Source organism: Gobio gobio (assembly GCF_949357685.1).
Source record: "Gobio gobio genome assembly, chromosome: 6".
In the NCBI taxonomy this organism is placed as follows: domain Eukaryota; kingdom Metazoa; phylum Chordata; class Actinopteri; order Cypriniformes; family Gobionidae; genus Gobio; species Gobio gobio.
Window position 1 is genome coordinate 6800872 of NC_137102.1, and position 22409 is coordinate 6823280.

The 22409-nt window shown below is 40.0% G+C and overlaps 1 protein-coding gene and 1 long non-coding RNA gene across 2 annotated transcripts in view; both read right to left on the reverse strand.

The window, feature by feature from the left end:
- The window catches only part of LOC307128069, a 96336-nt gene extending 79572 nt beyond the window's left edge, over positions 1 to 16764 (reverse strand). The window contains exon 1 of the long non-coding RNA XR_013816733.1: positions 16430 to 16764. This is a non-coding gene — a long non-coding RNA (uncharacterized lncRNA). The remainder of the gene's footprint in view (positions 1 to 16429) is intronic.
- Positions 16765 to 20735: 3971 nt separating this feature from the next.
- The window catches only part of mycb (MYC proto-oncogene, bHLH transcription factor b), a 2270-nt gene continuing 596 nt past the window's right edge, over positions 20736 to 22409 (reverse strand). The window contains exons 2-3 of the mRNA XM_079819304.1: positions 21651 to 22323; positions 20736 to 21453 (exon numbers count right to left, since the gene is read on the reverse strand). Coding sequence (XP_079675430.1) covers positions 20936 to 21453; positions 21651 to 22314 — 1182 coding nt within the window. The 5' untranslated portion in view covers positions 22315 to 22323 and the 3' untranslated portion in view covers positions 20736 to 20935. The remainder of the gene's footprint in view (positions 21454 to 21650; positions 22324 to 22409) is intronic.

A 22409-nucleotide genomic window follows, 5' to 3' on the forward strand; every position in this document is an offset into this window, starting at 1 on the left:
ATAATAGCCAGGTATAAACAAACAAAAGAAAATAAGACAACATAAAATATATGACAGCTGAAGACTAACGTGCCATTAAACGTGTCAAGGCCAAGGGAAATGTGCTGGTGGGGGATGATGGGGCACTTTAAATGGCAGGAACCAGTGATGATCGTATCGTATTCTCCAGATGGCCGGCTATCTCCTCTCCTTTACACAGAGGCCGGCCGGAGCAATTCAAGCCTCCCCGGGGACACACAGAGCTCGTGCGGAAGAGTCATTGAGTAATACTCGTCCCATAACATGAAAGGGAAGGCCGCTCACTTTACCGCAGCTACTGCTTTAGTCAGGCATGACGAACAAACCTGGACTCTAGGAACTGCCATCGGATCTTTAAAATCCTCGTAAAAGGCCGAGATATAAAATATGTGCCATCTGATCACTTCCTGCCTTCAAGGAATGCTTCAGCATTAACATCAAGTTATTTTTTAGTAAGCAAAGAAAGCGATACAGATAACAAATATAGACCCTGGAAAACGCAAATACCAGACAAAAAAGCTATTTTACAAAAACAAGAAGAAATGCATAATCCAAGAGGAAATTAACAAACAAACAAACATAAAAAGCAATATAGATGAACACTAGGGGTGTAACGGTACACGTATTCGTATTGAACCGTTTCGGTACAAGGCTCTCGGTTTGGTGCACGCGTGTACCGAACGGTTATGAATGCAATCTTTAACAGTTAACAGTCGGCTTGTTTAAAGCACGGAACACACTTCAATCCTAGTTCCCACACGAACATATTGAGTATTCAGTCCATTTTATCACGAAATTCAAACGATAAATGCATTTTAATGCTCTTTAATGTTACGTGACTGATAGACGCGTATCAGTTCAACTTCAAGCGGCAGCGCGCGCTGCGCGAGTGAACGCGTCGCGATCAGGAAGAGAATAAATATAAATTAATATCTTGTTGAGGATACATTACAACTTACTGAAACGTATCATATGTTGTGTAATCACTCCATCGGTGATTCAACCGCGGAAAGACAATAAAACAGCTGGTAAACAATGTCGTGTAGAATCACGTTTACCTCAGAAGTCAGTGTCCACAGCTGTTAGCTCACTAACGTTAGAGAGATTAACTCTTTCACTGAATACATGCACTATATTAGCCTATATATTCATTATATTAGCCTATATATATTCATTATATACTACTTAGCCTGTTAGTGATGTCTTGTTTATTTAATGTATGTTTAAATAAACCCGTCATTAAAATTACAGCCACTAAATGATTATATTTCAACAAAAAATTGGAGAAAAAATTATAATAATTCGATTTAGAAGTTACTGCAAAAACTGCCTTATGTGAAGCTTATGAGTGTTGATTATTATATCTAAAAAATAAATAGCAACTGAATTTAGGCTAATAGTTTGGGCTCTGTTGTTAATCTTTAATAGCAATATGTAAGTAAGGGCTCCCTATATAGTTTACAGCATTATCTTTAAGAAACTTTTAGTTATAACTGAATTAATTTAAGGACAGACACAATTTTTTTTCATTAAACCACTGTTGAATAAAAATTAATAAAAAGCAATTTTGTAAAACTGCTGTACCGAATCCGTACCGAACCGTGACTTCAAAACCGAGGTACGTACCGAACCGTCAGTTTTGTGTACCGTTACACCCCTAATGAACACACATCCAGAATGTGTCAAAGTGCACTGAAAATATGATATTGTTGTAATTTATTAATTAGCCTACTGTTTTTACCCCAAACAAACAAACAAACAAACAAAACTAATTAATTAAAAAAGCAAAAATAAAGGGAAGACAGAGAAGGAGAGAGATTGATGGGGACAGATGGAAGAGAGAGGGAAAAAAAAGAAAAAATAGGGGACCAATATAGAATGTGGAAATGCACAGTCCCACTCCAAGATGTCTTGGAAGGGCCAGCCAAAACACCTTGGCAGGACCATCCGGATAATTAGTGCATGACCCGGTTGTGTCGATGCCTTTGGTGCTTGGATATTACTGAGAGCGACCCACCAGCTGTGGTCATAAGGTGTGTGTGTGTGTGGCATCATATCTTATCCAAATCCAGTCCATTCCTGGTCAACAGACGAGTTGGCCATGTGGTCCTGTGATGACCGTGGTGGATTATGATTATGATATAATTGTCGTAGTGACAACAGTGATAGGCTTGTAGATAAAAAGATAAAAGGGACTTGGATACTAAATATATGTAGGGTTGGGCACCGAAACCCGAACCGGGATGTAACCGGGCCGAATCAGAACGCAGATTTCGGTGCCACTTAAATTCAAACGTGCTTTGGCTGGCGCAGAGTTTGCTAGTTTTTTCTCACTATAGTCCCCTTTATCTCGCTCTCTGGGGTTGTAAGGCAGTATTCTTAACACAGTACTAGGGCTGTGCGATATTGAAGAAAAATGCGATATCCTTGTTAAATAATGCGATATTCGGTTGCTTTAAGTGTGTAAAATATATTTCTTTCTCCAACTGATATCTTTCACTTAAAGCATAACCGACTGTGTTTACATGAACACTCATCAAGACAGCCATTTTGACACAACTGTGTGTGTATTTGACAGTTCGAGTGTGTAACAAGACACAAAAAAAAGAGCGGCTTGTGCGCACGTTTCAGTGTGTGTCAGACAGCGCGAGACTGCAAGGAGTTGTTTTTCTCAAGTTATTGCGTTTAATTACTCTTTTTAACGTCAAGCAAGTCACATAAGTAACAGTCGTGTGCTCAGTCTATTCTCTGATATATGCGTCGACCTAAAACATACACTTTTCACAATGTTGAAGTAGCCTATTAAAATCATTCAGATATTGCGTGCTGCTGCAACATGCATATCGCGATATGTACATTTGCGATATTTCGATAATTTCGATATATTGCGCAGCCCTACACAGTACTTAAGCTGCTTACAGAGAATGGGGGTCCCTCATAAAAAGGTTAATCATATTTGTGGGTCCTTGGCATTATAAAGTTTGAAAACCCCTGGTATAAGCAACTATATAGTTTACTCTATTCTTCTCCCAGTTTAGCGAGCACTTACTTTCATGTAATTCAGGAGATGTGGTTGAATTTATGTGTTGTAAATGACAGTTCTGCAGAAGCAATCTGTGGAAGCCACGGAATAAAAGAATAAAAAAAGCTAATTTCGAGTTTATATCTCACAACTCTTAAAAGGATAAACAGAATTGTGAGAATTGTGAGAAGTGACTAATTTTTTTGTTTTTTTTGTTTTTTTTACTCTTTTCCCCAAAGAAATTGTAATATAAACTCACAATTGCTAGTTATAAAGTCCGAACTGGGAGATATAAACACGCAAATGCAAGAAAAAAAGAGTCAAGAATTGTGAGATAAAAATGTTATAGGCTATGTTTAAAAATTATCTATGAAAAAATGTTATAGGTTTAAATATTATTTCATGCTGTAACTGCTATATAGGTCCCCTATGAACTGCATATGTGAATATTACATCAAATTCATGCTTTAATAGTAGACTAGTCCAGTGACTTGCAACATAAACATCTGCGTTTAGCTTTAAAGGGCGTCTGAAGATGAAATGAAGATGGAAAATTTAACTTATTTTTTGCATTTTGATTCTGACATACAAAGGGACAACAAAAAAACGTTCTTCTTCTGTGGATTTTGCTCATTTTCCTCCACTTGTTACACTATTTTTCTATGCGCGCGCAGCTGCAAGTGACGTAACTTTTTGCTCCAAATCTGTCTATTGTATGCCATAATTCCATAATAGTATTACAGATCATAAAGCTGCTATAGTGATTATTAGGGCTGGGTATTGACAAAAATTTGGATATAAATTTTGGATATATATATATATAAGGAACAATACATGACAAATTTTCTCAAGGAAAACATATCTGAACTAATGCTGTAAACTATGAGAGACAGTTACTATAATATTTAGTAATAATAGCCTACTATAATATTTAAGGTAAAAATGTACTGATTTGTATACGAAGACTTAAATCACACTATATTATGTTTTTTGAAATATAAACATTTAAAGGATGGCTGTCAAAAAAAAAAGCCAGATTTATTCCAACATGCATTAAATATGGAAGAACATTAAAAATTATAACGAATATGTAAAATGGTGCGTATATTTATCAAAATGCTCCTCTCTAGAGTAAATTTTTCTAGCTGACTAACGAGTTTATGCACACTGGATATGGTTTTTCTGAGGTAAATGTGACGTTACATGACATTTTTTATAAGCTGTTATTGACGTCTTTCCGCGTTTGAAACACTGATTGAGTGATTTCATGACATGATATGGATTTCGATAAGCCTTATTCTCTTTTAACACACTTCCAGATGCTCATTCATGTTTATTTTGCGCTGTAACTGGTATTAAAGCGGAAGAGAAGATCTGCTCATGTGCTACTTCTCGAGCTGAGCTGCACCAGAACGATCGGTATTTATGTTTTTGAATTTCTTAATAAATGGACGTAATTTGAAAATAAATCTGGCATGTTTTTATGACAGCCACCCTTTAAATGTTTATATTTAAAAAAAACTGATAATGATTATGTAGCCTAATTGTAAAGTTAATATTATAACTTTATTATTATATTAAAAAAAACACAATTTAGTCATTTAAGTGTTTGTTGACAAATCAGTTAATTTTTACCTTCAATATTAGTAGGCTAATGTAGTATCAACTGACTCCCATAGTTTACAACATTAGTTCAGAAATTAGTTTTCCTTGAGAAAATTTTCCATGTATTATACCTGACACATATCCAAAATAATCGATATTGATCGCTCATTCATGTTTATTTCGCGCTGTAACTGGTATTAAAATAATACCAAAAATCGAATCGAAAGCTTGTGAATCGAAATTGAATCGAATTGGGAAATTTGTGTCAATCCCCAGCCCTACTTTATACCGTTAGCTGCATTATATTCTGAATTTTGCGTTGATTTTTCCCTGCCGTCCACTACCCTAGCAGAACAAATCTGTGATCCATTTTTGGTTGAGAACAGAACTAGGTGATGGGTTAGCGAGAGCAATAGGATAGGACAACTCAGCTCTTGGACATCTTTCATAAACCACGTAACACAACACATAACAGCTGAGCACTTATAATATCACAGCCTCTTATGGAAGCTGCTACCGAAGATTGAGTTTCATATCAATCCCTAAAAAGCCACTGCATACTGCAGTATCACAGAGAGAGAGAGAGAGAGAGAGAGAGAGAGAGAGCTGCTTCTCTCAGTATTTGGGAGGCTGCCAGTGGCCCTGATGACTCCCAGTGTGAGAAGGACAGGATGAGACTCAGTGACATTAGCACCATGTCTGCCTCACACTCATCGTTTAAACACTCAGTGCTAAGAGCCAAAACTGGACCGACTGCAACAGGCAATTACAACAGTCACTCCACAGGGGCACGCAGAGTTTAAATAAAGATTTCTCTTGGCTTTGTTATTGAGACAAATACACAGTGTCTGGTTATGTAAATGAAAGAGAACATGAGTTCAGGCCGTGGCTGAGTGACCTTAACCGCAGCCTGAGTTTCATGACTGACGAACATCATAATGTTTCAATTATGATTTCACAATAGACGTCTGCTATCTGATAATGTCAAGTTCATTTTTATGAGTCAGTCAAAAAGATTCACAAAACACTCATGAAGTAGCAGTGAATCATTCATAGCTAGTTACTGAGATTTCAACCGACTCCCTTCCTGAACAATGATCCCCCCCCCCCCTTTTTTTTACCGAACTCGGTACTTTTAAAGGCACTGACTGAATTACGTCTGTACTACAGAGTACCGATTCACATTAAATCAATCGGTGCCAAATTTCGGTATCTGAGAACGCATCTGGTGATATAGACGAGTGTCTGTGAATATTACACCGCAAAACGACTATTTAAAGGGTTAGTTCACCCAAAAATGAAAATTCTGTCATTAATTACTCACCCTCATGTCGTTGGACACCCGTAAGACCTCCGTTCATATTCGGAACACAAATGAAGATATTTTAGTGTAAAGCTGATGGCTGAGAAAGGCTTCACACAGGCCTCCATTGGCATTCAGTACATTGACACTTCCAAGATCCATGAAAGGCACTTAAAACGTTGTTACAAAGTCTATCTCACCACAGTGGCTCTACAATAATCATACAATGCGACGACAATAGTTTTTGTGCGCAAAAAAAATCAAAATAACACCTTTATCCAGCTTGTTCTCGACTTCCGTGTGCGCCTCCACGACGCATGCGCGAGAATATGACGCAGATCCGGCGTTCGGACATATGACCCAGAAGCGATTTGTTTACGAGCAGAGGAAGACGCGCGTGTCTAAGCTGTTGGATTCTACATTGATCGTGCTTTAGGTCTCGGCGTAGTGCTCAAAATGGAGCTTAAGTGTGTATTTCCTCGATTTCCGAACACCGGCGCTACGTCATATTCTCGCGCATGCGTCGTGGAGGCACACGCGGAAGACAAAAACAAGTTGGATAAAGGTGTTATTTTGATTTTTTTTTGCGCACAAAAACTATTGTCGTCGCATTGTATGATTATTGTAGAGCCACTGTGGTGAGATAGACTTTGTAACGACGTTTTAAGTGCCTTTCATGGATCTTGGAAGTGTCAATGTACTGAATGCCAATGGAGGCCTGTGTGAAGCCTTTCTCAGCCATCAGCTTTCAACTAAAATATCTTCATTTGTGTTCCGAATATGAACGGAGGTCTTACGGGTGTCCAACGACATGAGGGTGAGTAATTAATGACAGAATTTTCATTTTTGGGTGAACTAACCCTTTAAGGCGAGACACTACAGGTGAATATGGATTTTTTTTAAATTACAAGATATCACTGTGAAACTTCTCCAGTTTATTACTGGCATAAACATAAGAAAAAAAATGTATTACAAGTTTTGTGTAAATTAATGTTTTAATATGCAAATGAGGCCTTATATACTTAAATATACGGTAATTTTTTGCATATTTTTCCAAAAACAAAATCTGGAAATTGTAAAGGACCATGTTTAAAATTCTTGGTTCTATTTGTTGACATATTAGATGAGAGGGCTTTTACAGAGGGGATTCTGGATATCTTATTTTGTGCTTTAGTAAATTAGAGAATACTGACAATAGCCTTAAAAAAATCTATTTCCGCCATGTTTTTTGGAGTTAAAGGACCTATAACTCAGGATAGGAATGATATATCAACAAATCCCTCTGTAAAAGCCTTCAGAATATAGTTCAGTATGAGACTGCAAAAGTTGGTGCTTGTAGGTGCTACTGAAGTGGATATATCTGACTCTGAGTGTGAGGAAAAATTCATTTTGTGAAAACGGCCTTTAAAGTTTTATACTGTATAACTGCCTCATTTCTATAAAACCCCCAACCTACAAACAAAATATATATTCAGTTCATTAATATTAGTAGTGTATAATATTTAAAACACGTGGAAATTGATAAATGAATAAATTATTAATAGCAATAGCTATTAGAGAACTACCTTAACAAACACACATAACACTAGTCACAAAAACTGCAGACGAACTGTCCCTGTTTGTTGTATATGTCCATCTATAACTATTTGAATCTAATTCTGACGGGGTTTTGTCGTCTAATCTGTTGTTGTTTACTTTCTGTTTACTAGCTCTTGCTACTTGGTCTTTTCTGTGAATGTTTATGAGCTGATTTCGGTGTTGTCTGCACTTTCTCTCAGGCGGAGAATACACAAGGAAGCGGCAGCGAGTAGTGAGAAATTTACATTGACAAATCAGATGTGGTTTTCGGCTGCACTTTCGCGGTTGGTTAGTTCTATAAAGGAAATGGCCATATTTGGATTAGACAGCGCTGGGTGTGAGACTGAGAGCTTTATAATGAGACCAAGCATGACATGTTTCTGTGAATGGAGACGGCACGAGAGATCGTGCTAGAATAACTTTTGATGATTTCGGGTAGAAATCTAAAGGCGCACTGTGACAAAATATAATTAAATAACCACCTTCATGTGTAATGTTGACATTTTTTTATTTTGACATGAAAGCTTGCATGTTAAGGGAGCAAACTGGCCCAAAATCACAAAATTGACCGCTGCATGAAAAAACGATGTTTTCACCTGCCGTGTCTCGCCTTAAATACGAATCCTGCATGTCCTGCGTATCTCTGTGTGAATGAATAGCACAGACACATGGTTTAATTTACCTCACACACACAGAATCACGTTTCCATCTCTGCCTTCGCAGACGAGGACATGAACACATGAGCATCATCTCCAGAGCTGCTCTAAAGGCCTGTTCACACTGAGACGATTTTCGCACACGTTTATCACCGACATTTAACGCCTCGTGACTGGCGCCAATGTGAGTGAGCACACAACGCGCAAAACGCCAGGCGTAAAAGCGTCATTCGGTTTGTTTTTTATTTTGACGTGGTTTAAAAGCACCACCTTGTGTCCCGGGAGCGCATCTACTGAATTTACACGTTCACTCTGTGCATCGCCAGTGAAAATCGCTTGGGTGTGAACACGAGTTGGGTACCGAACTCTGTATTTTTAAGGGCACCGACTGAATTACATCGGTACTACCGAGTACCGATTCACATTAAATCAATCGGTACCAAATTTCAGTCCCTGAGAACGCATATTGTGATATAGACTAGTGTCTGTGAATATTAAACCGCAAAAAGACTATTTAAATACGAATCCTACGTGTTCTCTGTGCGAATGAATGCGTAGACGCGCGGTTTACAGTCTATGGGTTCACCTCACACACACACACACACACACACTCACTCAGAATCGCGAGTGACGGTCGCATGTTTCCATCTCTGTCATCTCATATGAGGACATGAACGTACGAACGTCATCTCCAGAGCCACTGAGAGTCACTTTATGAGTATTTTACCATTTAATTTGAGAAAAACTGCATCATATCATAAACACAGAAACTCAAAGGTCTTCACGGCAACATGTCAAAATAAAAGTCTCGTCTTGACAAACACACCACTGTTGTACAGTAGAATTTCAAGTCTCAATTCATAATACTAACACTAATATAATAATCAAAACTTAATTTTTTAGGTAATATATTAAAATGTTTCTGTTTTAATTTTAACCCTATAAAGCTCAGTTGTGCAGCACTGTGTTTGACAATTTTTTTTAAAATTAAATTAATGTCTTATGTCTTCATTTGATTACCAGAAAATACAAAACAGAATTTGTGGGAAATCTTTTCATAGAAATTTAATTAAAAAGAAAAAAATAATAATATGGTTGTTTTTATGAATAAAATAAAGTACCTAGTAGCCTATTATTTACTAGTAAATGTTACAGTATACAAACATCACAGACAATGGCAGACAGAGAGCAGGGCAGCTCTGGCATAATGTCAATAACACTTCTTTAAAAAACGTACTTAGGTGCTTTACAGTTATTGATGTAAACATCCCTAAAGTACCGAATTTCAGGTACTGGTACCGATACCGGTTAAAATGTGAACTGTACCCAACCTTACTTATGACAAAGCATCTAAACGGTACAAAGAAATAACGCACCTTAATGTTAAGAGATAATTGTTGTGTTCATTGTGATTTTAGACTTGTGTTTATAGGGAGTGTTTTCCATGGTTGTGTTGAAATTTCTGCCTTTATAACTGAATGGATTATTATCAGAGGATTATTATCTATTGTTCTGCAAAATACAATGAGGATCACTACAGTGAGCGCATCAAATCTTGCAACCATTTTTACTTAAAAATACTGTAATTTGTCATCTAATTAAGTCATTTAATTTACGATCATTACACCCAATGGCTTCCTAGTCATTTTTTTTATCTGGAACCATGCAGACTTTCATGAGATTTGGGTTTATGCAAACCTCTACATAACAATAACCTCCATTTAACTGCTAAAAACCCATATATGAGTCTATATAATGGGATCAGATAAAAATGCGATGCCCTTAACCAAACAGTAAACTTGTGTTCCCATATGGGAGAACAACAAGCCAGCTCGGTTTCTGGATCATTAACTTCAACAAAGTGCCATCCAGCGCATTCAGTTCAACATTCGCGCTCATCTAATCAAAACTAATTCAGCCATGTTGCTGCAGCAATCATTTCGGCACGCTCCACCAGCTGCTACATCTCCCAAGGTGCATCTGAATCCATGCTTCATGACCAATGAATAATGAAGTCAGCAGTATAGTTTATATGAGAGACAAATGATATGTCAACAGTCTTGAGGGAGCTGCGCCATTTAGATCTTCCCAGTAAATACATGGTCGCCCACCAGACCTCAGGTCAACAGCTGACCTGAGCCACCAGACATCATCCTAAACCTAAAATTTCAACTGCATTGAAAAGGAAGCCCATGCATAGAGCACTCAATCATAGCGGCCATTCAACCGCAACGTAACAGACTGAAATCCAAGCCATCTGATTGAGTCAGGTCTGCTCTCAGGGGACGTGTTAAAGGTATGGAACAGCTTTGCACAGCACATCCTTTTAATTTACAGATCTGCAGAATGTTCCTGCATTAGTTATAGAACGCAATGCACATTTGGAAGTGTCAGCAGACCTACAGGACCAAATCAGTCATTGACATCACCCTCATGTCCTTCCAAACTTACGACTTACTTTCTTCTGCAGAACGAAAAAGCAGCATTTGTCCATGTAATGAAAGTCATTGGGGTCCTAAACAACACTGGACCCTATATTGACTTTCATTGCATGGAAGAACGAACTGCATACAGGTTTGCAATGACAATTCTACAGTCGCTGTTTGCATAAGTATAAAATTATTAATTTCTCTAGGGCTGCAACTAACGATTATTTCTCCCATTCGTGACATGAAGTGACTTAAAGGATTAGTTCACTTCAAAATGAAAATCTCCTGATAATTTACTCACCCCCATCTCATCCAAGATGTTCATTCATGTCTGTCTTTCTTCAGTCGAGTTTGAGGAAAACATTCCAGGATTTTTCTCCACATAATGGACTTCAATGGGAACCAACGGTTGAAGGTCCAAATCAATGCAGTTTCAAAGGAAGGGCTTCAGAGGCTCTGCACGATCCCAGGAATAGGGTCTGATCTAGACAAACCATCGGCTATTAAAAAAACAAACAAAATTATATACTTTTTAACCTCAAATAAGCGACTTCTGTGTTGCTCTTCTTCATGACGCCATCACGTCGGAAAGTTCACGTACGTGGAAGTACCGATCCAGTGTTAAAACGAACGTGCAAAGACTAAATCAAACACCCTTTACAAAAATAAAGGTAAAACAACGATGTTGGACAATTTTAAAGTTAGAGGAGAAGATGAGATGGAGTTTATCGGCACTGGGGCGGTACTTACACCACGTGTGTCAGGGGTCTCCAAACTCGGTCCTGGAGGGCCACTGTCCTGCAGAGTTTAGCTCCAACCCCAAATAAACACACCTGAACCAGCTAATCAGCTGCTCTGTGTCCCAATTCACCAACTTATACTACGACCTTAAGTACTCTTTTTGTGAAGAAAAAGTACATACTTTTGAGTGTGTAGCAAAAGAGTATGCAAGCTTTCGGACATACTACTTCGTCATCTTTAACGGACTCTGTTGCTTATTCACGTGCATCCCATCACTGTTTAAACTGCCCTGTCAATCATCGTCACAGTTCAAATCCTCCACTTTCAGTTTAATTTCCCACCGTATCAGATACCCCTTTTCCACCAAGGCAGTGCTAGAGCTAATTCAGAGCCAGAGCTAGTCCCAGTTCATAGTTGGTTCGACTGAGGAGCCTTCTAAGAACCGGTTTGCTTTTCCACCTGCTGAGAGCCACAACAGAGCCATGTCTTACGTCACTGTATACGTCTCATCTTTCTCAGCAACGCTAGCGAGGCAGCGTCAATGTTGCCAAGTATGTGGTTTTGCCGCGGGCTGTTTTTTCATGTCTGCGGGATGAAGCGACCCCAATTATGTGATATTTAGCCCCATATTGCGAATTTTAGTAGGCAACCATGCAAAAAAACACATATTTTACTGGGGAATCCCCCCTGGAACGCGATTGGGCTTGTTTTGAGTAGCAATTGGGCGGGTTTGTTGTGAAAACCTGGCAACCCTGGGCAGCGGGAAACACACATACCAGGCTTGTTCGAGATGCATCGTTACTGCGCAGACCGATCCACGTATGATATAAAAAAAAACGCATGAGTGAATCAAAAGCATAAGGAGTCATGTGCTCTCGCTGGACTCGTTATCATACGGCGATCGGTCTCTGCACAGCACCGCTGCGAACAAGCCTTCCATCAACAATGCAAACGTTGCGTTACTATTCATTCACATGGCTTTACGATCCTACATCGGCATCAAAACACAACGCAAACACAGCGAATCCTACGCATTCATGCAGTTCGCCGTAATTTGTATAGACGGAGATTACAAACGAGCAGCAGCTGTTAGCTCCATTAGCAGCTATTTCAAACATGGCGGATCTCAAGTTTGTGTTGGTCTTGTTGACTCCGCCCCCAGCGCCTGACGTAATCGGTTCTTACTTCTAGCCCTGTTCTAGCCCAGCAATGTTTTGGTGCTACTTAAGAACCACTTTTCCTGGCTCGGAGCTGGGCTTTGGGTGTGGAAACACAAAGAACCGATTTGAAACTAGGCTCTGGCTCCGATCTAGCTCTGTCTCTGCTTTGGTGGAAAAGGGGTAAGAGAGAAATGTAGACGCTCGTTGATCTGCCATCTGTGGGTCTTTAAAGGATTAGTTCACTTTTAAATAAACTTTTGCTGATAATTTACTCATCCCATGTCATCCAAGATGTCCATGTCTTTCTTTCTTCAGTCGAAAAGAAATTAAGGTTTTTGATGAAAACATTCCAAGATATTTCTCCATATAATGGACTTCAATGGGCTCCAAACAGTCCAAATGACAGTTTCAGTGCAGCTTCAAAGGGCTTTAAACGAAACCAAACGATGAATAAGGGTCTTATCTAGCGAAACGATCAGTTTCTGCAGGAAACCGAGCAGTATTTATGCTATTATTTTACCTCTTTACAGACTAACTTGATCATCTCTGAGCTCTGCCATAACTTCCGCTAAGTGAGGTCAAAATACGAGTGTGGTCATAGATATATCGATCGTAGATGCCTCATTCTACTGATCCGCGCAAGCGCTAATGAGGCATGTACGATTACAACATTGACCACGCTCGTATTTTTACCTCACTTAGCGGAAGTTATGGCGGAGCTCAGAGATGATCACGTTCGTCTGTTAAGAGGTAAAAAAATTGCATAAATACCGCTCGGTTTCTCACAGAAAGGTATCGTTTCGCTAGATAAGACCCTTATCCATCATCTGGTACCGTTTGGTTTCGTTTAAAGCCCTTTGAAGCTGCACTGAAACTGTCATTTGGACCTTGAACCGTTTGGAGCCCATTGAAGTCCATTATATGGAGAAAATATTTATTTTCAACTGCAAAAAGAAAGACATGGACATCTTGGATGACATGGGGTGAGTAAATTATCAGCAAGTTTATTTAAAAGTGAACTAATCCTTTAATGCAGAGACTCCTCTCATGTGTTTGCGGTTTGAATATAATGATGCATTTAAAAGTTAATGGCCAAACGTATCACTACAAAAGTTCTCAATGCTGCTGCAGGTGAAATATAATGTGGATAATATTAAATAAATATCTTTTCGTCAGGTTAAATACTGACAATTGCTCACTCAAACCCCTTTATCTAAACCTCTCTACTTAACCGTCGGACTCGCACAACCGTCATGTTTGTAGTTTTTTTAACACTTTTTATCCGTGTTTGTAGTTCTAATTGAATCCTCGTCCATCTCGCAATGGGTTGTGGGCAATATCAGCCGTTAGAGTGTGCGTCGATCCGCACTTCGAATTCTGACCGGAAATAGTAGACCATCCGGGAATCTTTGGAATACTCTCTTCAACATACTACGATTTGGGACTAATTCTATTTTCGAATGCTATTTAGTACGGATAGTATGTGGATTGGGACGCAGCAAGTGTCTTACTAGGCCCTAATAAGATGCTGATTAGCTGGTTCAGGTGTGTTTGATTGGGGTTGGAGCTAAAGTCTGCAGGACAGTGGCCCTCCAGGACCGAGTTTCGAGACCCCTGACGTACATCATGGCCGTGAACTTTCCAACGTGATGGCATCATACGTCGTGAAGAACAAAAAAAAAATTTTCACGCATTTCTAATGCACTTGAAGTTAAAAAGTATGTACATATTTTTTATTTTTAGAAAATGACCGATGGTTTGGCTAGATCAGACCCTATTCCTCGTCTGGGATCGTGCAGAACCTCTGAAGCTAGGCCTGTCATGATAACTACTTTTTGTTTCGCGATATATCGTCCCAGAAATAATTGCGATAAACGATATTATTGTCATTTTAAGACTATTTTATGCCACTGAATATATAATCCTAATATAACAGCATAATAATGCAAGTAGACCTACACACTTTCAAATGACAACCTTTTAATTCTTTAGATCATGGAAATTAAGGGTAAAAAATATTATCCTAAATAAAAAAATGAATAAATCGTAAATAAACATTTTCCCTTGTGAAACGGCTTTAACACTCGTCATTCTGCGTTGACATTTATATGTGCAGCGGAACAGGGGATCGCGGCTTTGAAATCGAGTCCATTTGGGCTTATTCTTCCAAACTGTCAGTAGTTGTGAGGAAAACACTATAACGCCTAAAATGGCGGCTTTTCTTCACCTGTCGATAACCGCTCTGAGTATGAAGGAACTGCCCGAGAACCACTTTCACCTCCATCACGGAAAACATACAAGATAACATTTCAATCGAGTAAAATGACATTCATTATCATGTAAACATAATGGCCGAAATATTGCATCACAAAAATGATTGAGGTCATGTACATATATTGTGCGATATCGATATATTGATTACTGCGACAGGCCTATCTGAAGCCCTTCCTTTTGAAACTGCATTGATTTGGACCTTCAACCGTTGGTTCCCATTGAAGTCCATTATGTGGAGAAAAATCCTGGAATGTTTTCCTAAAAGCTACACTGTGTGATATTTTCCCCCATCTAGCGGTGAAAAGGTATATGACCATCCAGTGAATATCAGTTTCTGTTCCTCTCAATTCCGATTTCGTTTTAACTCCTACGGTGGCCGATTTAGTCCAAGATTAACACGGCTTCCAGTTCGCCCTCGTCCACATTCGACACGGTGCCATCGAGTGTTAAAACGCGAAAGGCGAAGCTTAAATTTACGGGTATGTCCGTCTTTGGCTAATGTACTTTCAAGATGGAGGGGCAACATGGCGACCCGCATTTGAACCCCTTACCCGTATGTATTTTCAATGGCATATTATAAACTTACGAGAATACTTTATTACTTGAAAGAAGTAAATATACATTAATGAGCACATATATTTTTGAAAGAACTAAGTGTTTTTAGCTAAGAATAAACTAAAAAAGTTACACAGTGTAGCTTTAAAAAACGTAATTTCTTTTCGAAGAAAAGAATGAGGAAATTGGGATTTTGAAGTAAACTAATCCTTTAAGATGACATCGCATCATGGTAGAGGGAACCTCCTCCTCCTGAAAGTCCACCACCAGCGTCCAGATCGTAAATCTCTTACAGGGTAATCCTAAAGCCAATGATGGACTGTGCGCCTCAGCCTATCATACAGAACATAATTTATGAACTCTGTCAACACACTGTACTGAGGGATGACCGGCACTGCTTACACAGTGGCAATGACAAGACCTGCAAATTAAGAATAAATCTGCAAACCGGACTAAAATGTGTGTGGCCCTTTTCTGGTAAAGTCATTTAATGGTGCATTGAATTTATCATACCATAAAATCATCAATGAACTCACTTGCCTGACTTGCATTGAAAAATAAGGTCATTTATAAAATATGCACAAAACACATGGAAGAAAAGCTTCCATTTTGGAAGCACAACAGCAAATAATTTTAATTTTTTACAACAACAAAGAAAGTCTAAAAACTCTAGAAGGCTACAGTAGCTTTCATTTCCAGTTCAAGAAGACCATAACTCTATATCAAATCTATAAAGCTGTCATCAACTAAATATTTGTATAGGTAAAATCCAATCTGCATCAATAACAGTCACATTAATGCCATTTTAAAAGTTATTAGTTAACTTCAAAGGTCAACGTGTTGCATTAAATCAAGAGGCACTGACAAATCTGAATAAATCACAGCTCAGAGCTCAAAGTTCACTGCCCAAATTAATGCATATTAATAAAAATGGTAATAATAATAAAACATAATTCCTATTCATACCTATATTGATTACTGTATCCGCACCTGTGGCACAAAACAAACACATTTTGTTGCGCTAAAGCTAAGGCTTTGTTTCACGACAACTGGATGCATTTAATCGCAACAATGCAGAAGAATCTTACCATTTTGGACGCTTCAGGCAAGTCAGTTGACTTTCCAGATCTGAAATGTTCTCATTTCCAACTATTTATCGCCCCACGGGCTCCATTAGCGAGGCTGTAGAGTGTCCTCTCTCCTCCATGTGCTCGCAGCAGCACGCGCGCTGCACAGATCAGGGCTTGACGTCACCGCGCGACAACTTCATCTATTACTACACAAAACTATTGCGAGTTAACCTGAGGCGCGTAAAACTGTCCTATATTGTATATTTATTTGCATTATCATTCTAATAGTGATTATAAATGCCACTGTGTCTGACACAAAACCTTTTACCCTGACCACCTGTCTCTGACACACTGTCAGATTTCAGGACTCACTTCCCTGTAAACCATGGTTAGGTGTGTTTGAAGCATGGCAGGTGGTTTGAGCTGGTTTATGTTGGTCCTTAGCTAGTCATGAGATGGTTTATGCTGGTCCTTAGCTAGTCATGAGCTGGTTTATGATGGTCCTTAGCTAGTCATGAGCTGGTTTATGCTGGTCCTTAGCTAGTCATGAGCTGGTTTATGCTGGTCCTTAGCTAGTCATGAGCTGGTTTATGCTGGTCCTTAGCTAGTCATGAGCTGGTATGCTGGTCATGAGCTGGTTTATGCTGGTCCTAAAATGGTTTATGCTGGTCCTTAGCTGATTATGAGCTGGTTTATGCTCATGAGCTGGTTTAAGATGGTCCTAAAATGGTTAATGCTGGTCATGAGCTGGTTTATGCTGGTCCTAAAATGGTTTATGCTGGTCCTTAGCTGATCACAAGCTTGTTTATGCTCATGAGCTGGTTTAAGATGGTCCTAAAATGGTTAATGCTGGTCATGAGCTGGTTTATGCTGGTCCTTAGCTAGTCATGAGCTGGTTTACACTGGTCCTTAGCTGGTCATGAGCTGGTTTATGCTGGTCCTTAGCTGGTCATGAGCTGGTTTATGCTGGTCCTTAGCTGGTCATGAGCTGGTTTATGCTGGCCCTTAGCTGGTCATGAGCTGGTTTATGCTGGTCCTTAGCTGGTCATGAGCTGGTTTATGCTGGCCCTTAGCTGGTCATGAGCTGGTTTATGCTGGTCCTTAGCTGGTCATAAGCTGGTTTATGCTGGTCCTAAGCTGGTTTATGCTGGTCCTTAGCTGGTCATGAGCTGGTTTATGCTGGTCCTTAGCTGGTCCTAAACTGGTTTATGCTGATCCTTAGCTGGTCATGAGCTGGTTTATGCTGGTCCTTAGCTGGTCATGAGCTGGTTTATGCTGGTCATGAGCTGGTTTATGCTGGTCCTTAGCTGATCATGAGCTGATTTATGTTCATGAGCTGGTTTAAGATGGTCCTACAATGGTTAATGCTGGTCATGAGCTGGTTTATGCTGGTCCTAGTCATGAGCTGGTTTATGCTGGTCCATAGCTAGTCATGAGCTGGTTTATGCTGGTCCTAAGCTGGTTAATGCTGGTCCTTAGCTGATCCTAAACTGGTTCATGCTGGTCCTTAGCTGGTCATGAGCTGGTTTATGCTGGTCCTTAGCTGATCATGAGCTGGTTTATGCTCATGAGCTGGTTTAAGATGGTCCTAAAATGGTTAATGCTGGTCATGAGCTGGTTTATGCTGGTCCTTAGCTAGTCATGAGCTGGTTTATGCTGGTCCTAAACTGGTTTATGTTGGTCCTTAACTGGTTTATGTTGGTCCTTAGCTGGTCATGAGCTGGTTTAAGATGGTCCTAAACTGGTTTAAGATGGTCCTTAGCTAGTCATGAGCTGGTTTATGCTGGTCCTTAGCTAGTCATGAGCTGGTTTATGCTAGTCCATAGCTAGTCATGAGCTGGTTTATGCTGGTCCTAAGCTGGTTAATGCTGGTCCTTAGCTGATCCTAAGCTGGTTAATGCTGGTCCTTAGCTGATCCTAAACTGGTTCATGTTGGTCCTTAGCTGGTCATGAGCTGGTTTATGCTCATGAGCTGGTTTAAGATGGTCCTAAAATGGTTAATGCTGGTCATGAGCTGGTTTATGCTGGTCCTTAGCTAGTCATGAGCTGGTTTATGCTGGTCCTAAACTGGTTTATGTTGGTCCTTAGCTGGTCATGAGCTGGTTTAAGATGGTCCTAAACTGGTTTAAGATGGTCCTTAGCTGGTCATTGGCTGGTTTAAGATGGTCCTAAACTGGTTTATGCTGGTCCTTATCTGGTCATGAGCTGGTCTAAGCTGGTCCTAAACTGGTTTATGTTGGTCCTTAGCTGGTCATAAATTGGTCCTAAACTGGTCTTTAGCTGGTCACAAGCTGATTTAAGATGGTCCTAAACTGGTTTATGCTGGTCATGAGCTGGTTTATGCTGGTCCTTAGTGGGTCATGAGCTGGTTTAAGATGGTCCTTAGCTGGTCACAAGCTGGTTTAAGATGGTCCTAAACTGGTTTATGTTGGTCCTTAGCTGGTCATAAATTGGTCCTAAACTGGTCTTTAGCTGGTCATGAGCTGGTTTAAGATGGTCCTAAACTGGTTTATGTTGGTCTTTAGCTGGTCACGAGCTGATTTAAGATGGTCCTAAACTGGTTTATGCTGGTCCTTAGCTGGTCACAAGCTGATTTAAGATGGTCCTAAACTGGTTTATGTTGGTCATGAACGGGTTTAAGCTGGTTTATGCTGGTCATGAACTGGAGCTAGTTTCTTAGGACCAGCTTAGGACCAACATTTGACCATCTTAAATCAGCTCATGACCAGTTAAGGACCAACATAAACCAGCAGCCATGATCCAATACATACCTAACCAGCATATGATGTTTTTTTCAACAGGGTTAATCAGGACTCTTCAGCATATTTCTTGTTTTCTCCTCCACATGGATCCAGCTTGGGTAATAAAACACTGTCTTATCTACTGTAAAGAATGCAACGCTCATGTTTTTAAATTGTGAAACTCAGGATGACAGTGCTGACCATCATGACACTGACAGTATTTACCTTTCAGAATTCATTAGAGGAAGCCTGACCAACTCAAGCGTGTTTTTTAATGTATTTGGTTTTATCATGCATGTGTTTTGATTAGAGTGAACAGAGAAGGTGTTTGAGCATGTGTGCAGGAGAGACATCCAGAATGGCTTCCTTAAAAGTTCCAAATTATAGAGAAAATAAAGTTAAATATGGGTATGAAAAGGACGATGCATGCCAGGGATGGGCGACGTCAGCTTGATTTAAATGATTTTTTTTAACTCATCTGTCTGATCCTTAAGACATTAATTATCTTGTTCATGTGTTTGAGATTAGGGTTGGAGCTTAACTCCACAGGACAGCGCCACTCCAGGACCAAACGTTGCCCATCCCTGATGTATGCGATCTACTAAACCCGAGACACTTAACAAAAATGGCACTTGTGAGTTAAAGGCGGGTGTAAGACTAAGCTAATTTCCATATGGGATCTCCCATTCCAACATGGTCTTCAAAACTGGAAAGTGCATCTTTTATTTTTGCTGCAGGATTTCACCTTTAAAAAAAAAAAAAAATCTGACTTAGTAAAACATATAGTGGGAAAATTATAAGTACTTGTTGATTTTGTGGAATAAAATGTGATTATATCAAGCCTCTGGCTTGGCGTGCTCATTTGGGGACACTAAATATCCAAATAAATCTAATTATTAAACTAAATTAACCATATAAACTAAATTACTGATCTAAAGCCCACACTGTCACTGTATGATCATTGAAATGAACTGATGACATCACCGTTTTCTCCAGAATGGCTATACGGCTGAATAAAATTGTTGCATTATTTTCCTGTTTAACACTGTAAAGCTGCTTTGAAACAATCTGCATTGTTAAAAGCGCTATATAAATAAGGTTGACTTGACTATATAAAAGCCAGCGCACTGTAAAGTTCTTCTATTTGAACCAGTGTATCCATGAACAGTAGTGACTTAATCCATATGTACACGTGTGAGTCAACCAAAGTGGCTTCATGCAAGGTTTTGATGCTTTTAAATGGAGATTGTAATTCTGACACACACACATTAGTCAGCCTATACTGACAAACAGATGATGGCATTGCCAAGGTAAATGCACAAAGTCTAAACTGAAAGTGGGCCAATTATATTAAACATTGGATCAGTGCATGACTGCATCACCTTAATGGATTACCTAATGATGAAGTGGGTCATCATGACACTGATAAAGGCAAAAGCAATGAGTCCACATGATTAGCCAAAAAACTGTTTTATAGAGAAATGCATTTTATGATTCAGAAATCAACAGCATCTTGAATACATATGTGCAATATGTACAAAACTTACAAAAACAAAACATTAAGTTAAGGCCAACAGCAAATGGAACCGCAGACCATTTTATTACTAAAAAATAAAATTAAATACAAATAAATCCAACCTCCATTATGTTCAAAAAAAGAGGCAGTGTAATTGTATATAAATCAATGTCAGATTCTCACTAACGTGCCACACCCTCAAGACCTCGTATTGGCCATACAAGGATGCTTAAAACGAGCTCAGTCCATAAATTAAGTCCAAGCAATTTAGGAACTGCTTAACTGCTCAAGTCTGTGTTTCAAATGTTCACATTTCCTCCTTAATTGCTCTTTAAGTGAGATCAGTTTTTGCTCGTCTTCTTGCATGCTCTCTATGCACTCAGTCGCTTTCTTGAGTATCACCACTTTGGCCGCTTTCTCGTTATTCGCCACGTCGGGGATCACGTCCCTCAGCGCGAAGAAACTCATCTTGAGCTCGTTCCGCCGTTGCCGCTCGAGCACGTTATGAGTCCTCCTTTTATCGTTATCCTCCGAGTCAGACGTCCTGGGACTCGCGCATTTACGGTTGTGGCTAATTTGCTTAAACACCCGGATGTGGCTCTCGAATTTAATCCGTTTGACTGCAGGCTGCTCGCTCCGCGTGGATGGGTGGGCGGCGTAGTTGTGTTGGTGAATATTAACGTGACACCGCTTCAGGACGACGGGGCTCGCGTTCGCGTCAGACTTTCTCACAGACTTTCGCTTTTCCACCGTGACAACGTCGATCTCCTCCTCCTCTTCGTCATCTAGTTGGGATTAAAAAGACAAAACGTCAAATTGCAGATCTTACTCATATTTGTACGTTAGACACCCTCACGCGCAGTGGGTGGGAGCGTCGCCTTACGTAAAATACGTTACAAGCCAGATCTTATTCTTAAAGAGACAGACGCATTATAACAACAGCTCATGAATTAAAACTTGTTAGATGTGTACGGTTACTCACCGGAATCGCTGTCACTGCTGCTGCTGCTACTCCCGCTGTTTGGTGGAGTATCCAGTGGCAGTGTTGGGGAAGTCGGTGTGGACGACGGTTTGCTCGGCTTTGAGCTGTCAGTCAACGGAAAGGGAAACACTACAGACGGGTCAATGCACTGCGAGGAAGGGGTGCTCATGTCCTGAAGGTAGCCGACGTTAGGGCTTGATTGACAGGCGTCCGTTATTGTCGTTGAGTCGCTCCTGGAAGACTCTTTCCTCGCCGCCTGGAGCGACGCCAGTCTCTCCGACACCACCTTCTCCAGCTTAGCCGCGGCGGAGAACCCGCTCCACATACAGTCCTGAATTATAATCGACTTCAGAAAAGACTGGGAGTAGTCCGCGTCGCAAATAAAACTGTGGTTGACCACGTCGTCCCCGAGAAACTCCGAAACCATCTCCAGCTGGTCGGCAGTGGAGGGGAAGGGGTCTGAGAGAGAGGGACGCCGGCTCGGGGAGAGGGGCGGAGTGGGGAGCAGTTCAAATTTCTTCCATATATCCTCACTGGGCGCCGGTGGTTGTCCGTGTTGGTGGTTATAGAAATCCTCATCCTCGTTGTCGAAATAGAAATAGGGCTGGTAGGAATCGTAGTCGTAATCATAGTTTTTACTCGCCATACTTGAATTCAGCGGCATGGTGAGTGCCTGTGAAGAAGAAGTCGTCATAATTAAGATCTTGCCCTTTAAATGGACCGTGATTCATCTTAAGAAAAACCGCCAGAAGACATGAT